An 11,824-nucleotide genomic window follows, 5' to 3' on the forward strand; every position below is an offset into this window, starting at 1 on the left:
AGCCTGTGTGAACTGACTCTCCATGATGAAGCTGAGCCTCATTTGTCAAGTGCACATTTATTTTCAAATCTCACCTGATATTTGTTTCTGTGATAAATCATTTAGAAACAGCTTTCTCCACACCACCACACTCACACACTTGAACAATACACTAATCCATGGGAAAGCACATAGAGAAAAATGCAATGCAGCTCTTACATACAAATAGATACATAGAATGATTCAAATATAGAATTATAGGTACGAAAGCATTTAGGAGTACGTTTAGGAGCATTGAATGAAAACCATATATAGTTCACTTAAGAGATAATTCAGGTATAGGACTACTTGGTTTGTAAGAGCCAGATATCGAACACAATTATAAATGGACACCAATATTGAGCTACCTTTTGAAAAAAATAGTGCGAAGTATGTTTGCATCCATTGTTTTATTCAGTTCAGTGTGCAATGCATTATATTGATATACAAACATGATGGTCAAACACCTCAAGCTAAATGTGTTGTCTTCTAATCTACAGAATCAACTTCTTCATAGTCCAGCATGACTAATGGATGCATTTGAAAGTTGGAATCACAAAATTATGTCTTTTTAAGTAACTGCACCATTTCTGTGTTAGTGTTAACTTTAATCTGAGACCGGGTCATCTGGATACAACTCAAGCAAATACATTTCCCTCGTACAACTCAGTAGAGCTGTGGGAAAATCCACAATGAAATATAACTATCAATGTCATTTCATCACAGAATTATTAATAAATGAATTATTATTGACTAATGATTAGCACACTTCATCAACTGTAACTAATTTAATTAGCAGTAATCCCTGTTATCACAGCAGTGAGAGTGTACATGTATATTTTAATGTTATTTCCATGGCAAGTAAAAGCAATATGACAAATAAAATAGTCAGCCAGAACATTAACTTTCTCCTCCAATGTAACTTATCCTAATTTAAGAATTACATATTATACACATTTTATGAAATCTGCAGCATTCCTTTTAAAGAGTGCCACACGTATTCACTTTGTGAAAGACATTTTTCCCACACAACTCAGGTAAATAAACAGCACCCGTTTATTCACCTGAATATTATTATTATCCACTCCAGTTCTACCACTATTGACCATGCTGGATTCTGCTATTCTTATTCGGGAGAGGCTCTCTGTTACTGTTGGGCAGCTCCACCTAATGGCCTGTTTAAGTATTGAGCATTCTTGTTCAAGATATGTTTAATAGATCGATTACTAAGCATAGCCAGGCCCCTGAGTTCCCCAAACTCTCATCCCTGGTAAGGAAAATTAGTACTCTAGCCAATGGCTTGAAGAAAATCAGTGCAGTACCTGATGTGACATGGTACTAATCTCATCTTCATCTCCACTGTTCCCTCTAAGCTGCACAAGTGCACGACCGCGCAGTAACTGAAATGCTCCCACGCACATGCCCTTTGTTGCCTCACAGCTAGTATTTTCTTTTATATAATGTTAGTATAATTTTGAATTTATGCCAATATAATTTTGAAGTCCATGTTAATATAACTGTGAAATATCTTGTAATGAATAATGTGTTAATGAATATTAGCTATAAATGTTCTAAATAATAAATGTGCCACAACCTTTACTTTGAAACAGTTTAGAGATTCAACATATTTATATTGTCATTATTTCAAGTTACACACTGTTACAAACTGTAACAATAAACACAGAATGGAAGTCAGTAGCTCATCAATAATAAACAACCGGATGAAAGACGATGCAACCAGTTTTGAATATGGAAAAGAAAATGTCGTACGACTGTGACAAAAAAAATCAGCTACTATTACAAACTACAACAAAAGTGTTGCCTCAAAACTATTGTAGCAATATTGTGATTTCAAATTTGTCATTTCTCAGAAAGTTAAGGCTAGCTCAATTAAAACATTCACTGATATGTTGAACTATATACTTTGGAATGAAGAATTTGAAGAACTGTCAATTCTTGTTGACATTGTTGGAACATTTCAAGCCCCTAATGCTGACTGTCAACATGGATTCAGTCTGATGAATTCAATCAAATGTAAATCCAGAAACAGATGAGAAGTGGAACATTTGGATGATCGAGTAATGATTAATGAGGATTTCTTTCATCTGGATGCAAAGTTTAATCTGGACAATGTTTATAGACAATGGATTTGTAATAAAGGCAGATGAGAAAAGGTTTATGAAAGATGAAAGATTTTCTTTGTTGTACTGTATTCATTATACCTTTCAATTAACATATAAAATCAAAAATATGTGATTTTTCAATTTTCATTCTGAATATTCATAGTATGCATATTACAAAAAAATATTTAAAGTACCACACTATTTTCAGGCCGTGTAAAAAATGTTCTGCTCAGAGCAATGGTTGGAAAAAAAATCAGAGGGAATGTTGTTCATCTGATTCTCCTTTGTCCCTGGTGGCTCGTTGGAGCCCAGGCTTGGAAAAGCCTGCCTACATCCTCCTCTGTTGGCAAATTATTTTTCTTCATATTCAAATAAGGGACATGGGCATTACTGGCAAGTCCAGCATTTATGGTCCATCGAGGGACAATGTATAAATTAGTTTAAAGAAGGTAATAACAATCTGTACAAAAACCAGGTAGATGGGAGAAGAAATTGTATCGTGATAATTTTTTTGTTAACTCTCAAAATATTGAAGAGCTCAAAATATCGTTAGATTTTACATTACCATTTTTTTCATCTCTGATGTTGATTATTTACAGTTTTCATGCACAAGTGCAGGACTGACCAGCTAGAGGTTTATATGTTTAGCTGTAATTTCTCAGTTTCTCCACAGAGCACGAGACTCATGGGTCCAATTCCAGAGTTTCACGTGCTTAAGGTCCATACCAGGAACTCGGGTTTTTTCCAGGGTGAAAAGCCCTGCTGAACTAATATCCTCAAGATTTAAATCCCCATGTTGTCGTAAAAGTCTGCCCAAATCAATCTGAAGTCACAACTATTGGCATAGTGGCAAGCTAGTGTGTGTAGCAGTTAGCACAATCACTTTACAGTGCCACCAATCATCAATTCTCACCACTGTCTGTAAGGAGTTTGTACGCTCTCGCCATGATTGTGTGGGTTTCCTCTGGGTGCTCCGGTTTCCTCCCACATTCGAAAAACAAATAGCTTAGGGTTAGTAAATTGTGGGAATACTATTTTAGTGCTGGAAGCAGGGTGACACTGTGGGTTGCTCTAGAGCAATCCTTGGACTGTGTAGGCCTTTGATGCAGAACAACGTATTTCACTGTATGCTTCGATATTTCAATGTACATGTGTCAAATAAAGCTCTTCCTTTCCTTCCTTTCCTTCCTTTCCTTCCAGAGTTGTTGCCTCACAGTTCCAGTAACCCAGATTCATTCTTGACTGCTAATGTTGTGATTTCTCCCTGTGACCACATGTGATTTCTCTGGGTGCTCTGGTTTCCTCCCATATACCAAAGGCATGCAGGTTGATAGGTTAATTGGGAGTATCAGTGAATGTTAGAATTTGGTGGGGGATAGGAGGGTTGGGGAGTGAAGGAGATTAGTTTACTGTAAAAGGGTGCTTGAAGGTCACCTGTGGGCTCTGTGAAAATGGTGAGAGATTGAATTACTTGGAATGTAAGTAACTTGTTTCATGAAAGCCGTGAAATAAACTTACAGGTACAACATAGGTCCAAGGGAATGTAGGCCTTAATTTGCAAGAAGGTTGGAGTGCAAGAGTAAATAAGTGTTGGTAGAGTTACAAATCATAAACAAAAGAGATTCTGCAGATGCTGGAAATTGTGTGTGTTGCTTGCTGGAGTTGCAATGGGCTTTGGCAAAACATCATCCGGAATCTTTCTAGGTGTGGAGAGAGTTAAATTCACATGCATGCCATTGTTCTATGAAAAATCATTTTTAAAACGCATAACACATACTGTCACATCTTGAATAATACTTAAATCCAAATTTTCTTGTTTCATTGTTTCAAAAATATCCACCCTTTTGCAGAGAAGTTGAACTTACCACTTCAAATCCACACAGATGGTACTTTTCTTTCTATCTTTTCAATTGCCATTACATTGTTAAGATGTTAGACATTTGCTCAAACTCTGCTGTCTTGATCAATCCTGTGAGAGATTTAATGCCCATATTGCCTAACATCCAACTATGAAATAGGATAATCCAGGATATAATCATTGTATTTCTTTGCAATACAAACCATTAATCTGTCTTTATTTCACAGCAAGGGGGTACATGGAACATGTCAGTTATGATTAGTCTCATCTAATTCAATCTGTACAGTTTGCCTTTATATAGTGGTACAAATAATACATTTATAATTCTTTGTATATGAAAGGGTTATCATACCCATAATAACCAACAGCTGTCCTACAACCTAGAGGCTATAACAATTGAACTCATTTGAAAGACTGCTGAACCATATATATTAGTTTTCTGCAATCATGTCTGGAAAGGACTTCAGAACATCTTAATCCAGATGTAGTGGGAGATACTTACTGTAATGGATGTCTTATTATTTACAGTTAATTGGGAATATCAAACTCTGATTAATTATCAAATCTCAATTTGATTGTAAGTATCATTGGCCAAAAAAATGCAGTTTGAAACAAAGTGGGGAAAATACATTTGAAAAATCCAATGATCTTTTTTCTGTAAACAACTTCTGTGGAAAAGTGTCAAAAAATCTTGGACTATAAAACGATCTTGAAATTATACATACGTTTGACAGAAATGAATTTTAAATAGATACACCTTTATTTGTTTTTTTGTGTGTGGTGGCTTTATTTACTTTGTTTAGCCAATCAAGTTTCTCTTTTGATTGAGATTCTGCATAGAACACATATATCCAATACAATAATGCAAGGGGAACAGCAAAATTATTAAAACTATCTACAGTAATTAATAAAAATGGGGACAAGATCACAGAATCACAATAACTCCAAATTTGTGCTTTGACATCAACTTTATGTAAAACGGATTATTTAAACATTTCAGCTTTTACTCACCCAAAATTGATTCCACTAAATGTTCAAACACACTTCCAAAGAATTTTGATGTAAACCCAGATGCACTTTTTTCACAAAGAAAAGCTCCAGCCATCAAGCCTTGCCAATAACAGAAAAAACCCAGAAAGTATATTCATATTTAAAGAGAAATGAAGACATTAAACTATTTTCTGAAAGCCAGCTAAATACACAAAGGCTGGGGAAAATTAAAATAATTATTTTTATTTTAACAGTTCATAAAATTATGAATTAAAACCACATTTGAAATAAATGTGGGATCTAGGTTACAGTTCTGATTGATATTTGTTTCAGAAATATGCAGTATAAATTCAGTTGAGTGGAATGTTCTGAATTATACATTTTTAGGAAGGATTCTTAGGCTTCCCCAGTTACCTGCTACAATGACAAGCAATGGAAAGATCCATATTGGTTAACTAATTTTAGCTGTAGAGCTGGCTACAGCAGAATGGCAGGAACTTGTCAAAAAACTTTGATATACTGCAATTTATTCCCAGCGTGGTAAATTCGCACAGATTGCTTTGTGGCATTCAATTGTGAAATATTCTAACGGTAGATCATTTCAAATATTGCCCACTTATCCATGTTTATCAATGAATATAAAGTCATCCTTGTGTCTGCTTCCGACTGTTATTTCAAGGAAGTGGAATATGTTGCACAATGTAGTCATGAGTTTCAAAAGTATTAATTCCTACAGAGGTGTTGATTCTCCTGAGCTAGATTGGCAAACCCCACAAAGACAGTACTATAATTCAGGTCCAAGACTGTAACTGTGAGGTAGCTATTCTATTAGCCACAAGACTGTGTCACTTTGGAAATAGATAAAGATTTCCCTGTCACTCCAAAAAAAAAATTGGAACAGAATAAATAAAGGGAACAAGAAGCAAAATAGTTTGAATAATATGCAATACAATTAACCTTCAAGGGACTAAACGGCCCACTGCTGTTCCAATGTTCTTTTCTGAATTGAACTGCCTAAATAACCCTTTAATAATGCTGATCCATTCATAGGCTTATTTCATAAAACTAATGATCTATTTTACCCTGCATTGTAACAGCTTTTGGCTTCATATACAATTGAGAAGAATTTCACATCAATCAGACTTCATTGTCACTGTGACTAAACCTTAAGAAAGTCAGTGAAACTCTTTTCTATGTAAAGCATCAAATAAAGAAGATAACTGTGTAAATATAATGCAACAATTTAATCTTCAGATTTGGATAACATTAATCCAGTTCAGACTTCACTTTTAAGGTTTATTTATTTCACTTTTATGGTTTATGTTAATTGAACCCCTGATTGAAATACTGCCAAATAATTCATTTCAAGAGATCCATCATCACTGAGGTGGCTGATGGAAATACATTTGTCATCAGCAAGGTGTAAAGGGGAATACATTATTCAAAGATTTAAATGTCACTTGACTTGTGTGGCATTCAGAACTGACACTTGGAAATGATTTTGCTCATTACCATTTCAGTTGGCAAATACAAAATGGTTTGGGAATTCCAGGTGCATAGATAACCTCCCATTGCCAGTTAAAATGGACAGGAAAATTTAATCTGAAAAGACAATCGAATTGTTCTATATGGATGAAAATATTCAACCTATTTTTATTGTCATCTCTGGTGATTCACTGTCCAAATAATGCGTGCTAATAATAATAATATGATGGTAAATGGTTGGAAGAAAAGACTGAAACTGACAGTATGCTGAAACTATATTATGATACATACTTACAGAAAGTATGTATATACACCAAGAGTCTCATAATATGTATATACCACCACTTTATCACCATAGTAAAACAAAACAATTGTGGCCCAGTATCATCATCAGTACGATGACATTACGAGGTTCGCCAAAACCAAGAAAATTAAGGAATCCTCTGGGGAATCCTCTTGCTCTGGTTTGAAATTTTAGCCAGTACAATGTAACTACAACCTCAATATCTCAATTCAGACACTTTATCCGATTATGTCACAAATGCTGTTTTAAAAAAAGAACCAGTCCTGAATTAAGATAGAATTAAGTAGGTTATAATTAATCCCAAATTATTTATAGTGCTTACTAAAGCAATAATAGGCGCTGGAATTAAATAGCTCGTGCTTTTCCTCTTAATGGCCTATATTTTACGATGTAGGGACGCTCTTTATATCACTCACATCCAGCTATCTGTAAACGGCACCCCAGGAATTCTCAGTAGTAACCCAAATCCTATCTGAAATGTCCAGACGTGCGGTGACGCTACAACCATCTTTTGGCTCAGGATGGACCTCCCTACGTGAAGAACCGGCTACTGATGATCGGCCAATGAGTTCGCCCCTAGGAACCGATGCTTTCGGGTGGGGGTAATGTAATGTGGTAAGGAGATACAGAGGAAAAAGGCTTATGAAAACACTACACCGCCACCTCGCTCCGTCCATGGGTTCCTCGTCCCCGGTCAACTCCGAAACCTGAAGATTTAACCCTTAAGAGTTTTTACTATGCTGCTCCTTCGGATAGACAACCAAGCTGTCAAACAGTCAAGGAGCACAACAGGGCACAGGCTGATGGACAAAGAGGTGAACTTTCAACCACGGAGGTCCAAACTGACGGAGAACATTAGTACAGACTGAAGTTGGTGATTCCAGTGATGCCAGGTTAAATAGGACAAATGAGACATCCCTTCCCTTCCAAAGGATCGGACCCCATTGCCCGAGACCACAAGCAGCTTGTGAGTCACGTCGGGGCGTCAATAAAGCGCACCGGCTTAGTATGTCGGAGGAGAGGGTGAGCGTGGAATGGTCCACAGGATGCACCACGACTTCCCATAGCCAGAGCCACCTGCCGCGCTTAAACCCCATCCCCCTCCTAATGCATGGCTACAAACATCGCTGTCTCGGCAATGGGCGCATGTCTAGTACAGCAGCCCGGAACTGCGATCCGAATTGCAATACAGAAACTCCCAAATGAAACTTTAACTCTCAAAACCCAGAAAAACTGCCAGTGACCGCACTGCAGGGGTTTCAACGACTAGGAGGGTTCACACCTCTGTCTGGATCCCTCTCAACCCGCTCCCTCACAAGAGATCGAAATGAATCGATTTAGTGCTGTGGAAAGTCAGAGCAAACCCGACTCCAGGCACGATCTACTCGAGTTTGATTCTAAGAATTCACTGATTTCAACCATTCAAAGCTATTTGTTTTAAACTTTTTGTCTGGTGTGTGTGGAAATCGCAGCAGACACGATCTGGTTCAGTTGCAAATAGGTGGGTCGAACAAACCGCGGCGCGGTTGCACTGATACCGTCCGCAGAAGTTGGCGGCTCGCCGCCGGTGATCAGATGGAACGGACGGCGTTTTCACCACCTACCGGTAACTCTGGGCTCTCTTACCAGGTGCAGGCTGCGATGAAGGAGCAGGACAACGCACCAGTGCTGGGCTCGCATCTTCATTCCAACTCGCTGCCTCTTCCGCTGTGGCTTCTTTCACAGGTGGTACCTGGTATCCAGATTGCACTCAAACGACAAGGTGGGCGCAGGCGGACGGGGAATTATCCATTCCATCATCACGCAGCTTCAAGAACACACAGGCAAAGCACTTGACCCTTTAAAGTAGGTGGGTCTGAGGCAGAGTTTGTTCCTCTCTAGTAATTTCTCCGAACCTCGCCTGCGAGGCGAAGATGTACAGAGCCAATTGCGAATCAGTACTCCCACCTTTAACATTCAGCCTAAGTCCCATCTCTCCCTTTACAGCCAAACTCATACACAGCGTGCTGGATCATCACTGGATCCCCGAGGTGTCTCGCTCAATGATCTCAGCACCTGATTGGCGCTTTAACTGGCAGCTGGAGACCTGCGAAACCAATAGTTTTACTCTTGTTTTTACTTCTCAACACTCTGGAGCAAGTGTACAAGACCTGGAGGAGGCGATTCCACTCAAAGTTGTTCCGTAATTACAAGACGTTGCCAAATTTATATACTTTCCACGTGATCACATAATGGTGTCAAGACAATTCACAGAGAAAGATTGCATGAAAGTCAGTGGTCTGTCTAAATATAGAATCTATTAAAATAATTTATTCCTGTAGAAAATTTGAGAGAAAAGATGTGGGAGATTTCAAAGCGCAATTCATCAAAAGTTTCTTGAGGGATTTGACGTTAGGTGTTAAAGACTGAGAGTGAGCAGCGCGGTTCGTTTGAAATCTCCTGTTCACTTTCGGAAAAGGGCGTGCACATCCCTGAGCAGCGGGCACGCGTGTCAGACTTCAGAGTTCAGTCTGAGCGTTTAGTCATCATATACTGTTCTTCTAACCAGCTCATAATTCTTTCTAAATTCGGGATTCGAGTATCCTTCAATGGCTGCCTTTTACTGATCATTGAAACCATCGCAGGATCTCACTTTATGACAGCAAATCTAATCCAACTAATCCACTCTACGTATCTAACTGAATCAGTCCGCGTTGACCTCCATGATATTACCACAGCACAGACTGTCAATCAGATTGGAGCAGATAGTTTTTATAATCGCAATTTAAATTGATGAATTCAGTTTAAGCATTCGGGAGAGTTTGCGGCACTTTAATATGAACAGAGGTTTCAAGTGATTATCAGAGCGGTGTGTTGAAAAATGAACTGTATCCGAAAGTTTAGCAGTAAACATGCCACAGTGTGGAGGTGAAATGAGCGTTTGCTGTTATCTTTCTCGGTCACTGAATATCAACAGTTCTCTCGCTAACTACAAGCTGCCGGTGGGAGAGCGCCTAACACCCGTGGCAACGGGTCATTCCTTCACACTAGCTTTATTTATGGCGTGAATTCTTTGGTATCTAGCTTCTAGTATTCAGGTAGGTAAATGGACACGAAATGACCCATTCCATCAACTCTTAGCCCCAGGTACCCCAATAGACGCCCTTCACTGAAGTTGCAAGTTCACCCCCACCCAGAGGAAAACCCAAACCACCGTCGACTTTTCAGATATATCACTCCCCCAGGTACAACATCTGATGTGTATGGTAGGATCGACGCACCTCCCTGGAGCACTCAGTGCCACATTTTTTACCAGAGTTTCTACTCACTTTACAGCCAAGTGCAGTCAGCAATTCTCAACAATTCACTTCAAGCACCCGTGTTGCAAACTATCCTCTTCGCCTTGTTTTCGTCTATTCAGTCACCGTGTGGTCAGAAGATCTTAAAACAAGTTTTGTCAAGTGCACATTTTCCAAAATTTATTTTTTTCCATACTAAAGGACCTAATAAATTTGCAGAGGAAAACAAAACAGAGAGCGTTGGCAGCATTCGGTTGGTCCGGGAGTAGCTGTTGGGAGATAACCTTCAGTTAAAATCAATACAAACTAGAACTCTCCGCAAAGATCTGCGGATATCAGGACAACTGAAACATTCAAAACCAGGGTCATTCTGTAAATGTTAAGGCGGATGTGTCCGGAATATGGAGCACAGTGGACTAAAGAATGGAACAAATCAACCACGGAGAAACAGAAACAAAAACAAAAGACCTCCTTCTGTACTCCTTTTGCTTTGTTTCCTTGCGATTATTTTAGTCATTTTGAACTGGAAAGTTTCAAAGACAGGACACTCAAATATGAGTGCAGTAGAATTCTAAACAAAAACAACGTTGAAAGGAAAGGCACAACGCCTTGAACTCAATACAGAACTTAGCTAGGCTTTAGGGACTTAGTAACACCAAAAAGTGATGAAGATCACTGATGTAAAACAATATGCTGGATCCTAACTTCAGACAGGACAGCTTTACCCAGGTTACAAATTCTGGAAGATTCTCTTATGTGAATTATAACTCTTTGATTATACATAAACACACCAGCTGTGTTGTATTGTGAGGCTCTTGTATTTTCAAATCAGAGCCTGCCCTCTAAAAAAAACCTTTTCACAAATTCTTCACCACTTAAACCCCAACACATTCTCCAGAAATTCCCAGCATTTTATATCAACTTACTTTAAACATAGACATAGACATAGAAAATAGGTGCAGGAGTAGGCCATTTGGCCCTTCGAGCCTGCACCGCCATTTGTTATGATCATGGCTGATCATCCAACTCAGAACCCCGCCCCAGCCTTCCCTCCATACCCCCTGACCCCCGTAGCCACAAGGGCCATATCTAACTCCCTCTTAAATATAGCCAATGAACTGGCCTCAATCGTTTCCTGTGGCAGAGAATTCCACAGATTCACCACTCTCTGTGTGAAGAAGTTTTTCCTAATCTCGGTCCTAAAAGGCTTCCCCTTTATCCTCAAACGGTGGCCCCTCGTTCTGGACTTCCCCAACATCGGGAACAATCTTCCTGCATCTAGCCTGTCCAATCCCTTTAGGATCTTATACGTTTCAATCAGATCCCCCCTCAATCTTCTAAATTCCAATGAGTACAAGCCCAGTTCATCCAGTCTTTCTTCATATGAAAGTCCTGCCATCCCAGGAATCAATCTGGTGAACCTTCTTTGTACTCCCTCTATGGCAAAGATGTCTTTCCTCAGATTAGGGGACCAAAACTGCACACAACACTCCAGGTGTGGTCTCACCAAGGCCTTGTACAACTGCAGTAGTACCTCCCTGCTCCTGTACTCGAATCCTCTCGCTATAAATGCCAGCATACCATTCGCCTTTTTCACCGCCTGCTGTACCTGCATGCCCACTTTCAATGACTGGTGTATAATGACACCCAGGTCTCGTTGCACCTCCCCTTTTCCTAATCGGCCACCATTCAGATAATAATCTGTTTTCCTATTTTTGCCACCAAAGTGGATAACTTCACATTTATCCACATTAAATTGCATCTGCCA

General features: G+C 39.1%; 1 protein-coding gene across 3 annotated transcripts in view; it reads right to left on the reverse strand.

Moving 5' to 3' along the window:
- Positions 1 to 8,705, reverse strand: part of LOC134340198 (neurexophilin-1) — a 77,050-nt gene extending 68,345 nt beyond the window's left edge. For 2 of the 3 annotated variants that reach the window (XR_010016495.1, XM_063037174.1), the window contains exon 1: positions 8,405 to 8,705. Coding sequence is in view for 1 of the 3 variants with exons in the window: in XM_063037174.1 (XP_062893244.1) it covers positions 8,405 to 8,464 (60 nt within the window). In the remaining 2 variants the exon portion in view is untranslated. Of the gene's footprint in view, positions 1 to 8,382 lie in introns of all 3 variants that reach the window. The other variant, XM_063037175.1, reaches the window with a different exon arrangement.
- Positions 8,706 to 11,824: the final 3,119 nt, after the last annotated feature.

The sequence above is a fragment of the Mobula hypostoma genome, chromosome X1 (assembly GCF_963921235.1).
Source record: "Mobula hypostoma chromosome X1, sMobHyp1.1, whole genome shotgun sequence".
NCBI lineage: Eukaryota > Metazoa > Chordata > Chondrichthyes > Myliobatiformes > Myliobatidae > Mobula > Mobula hypostoma.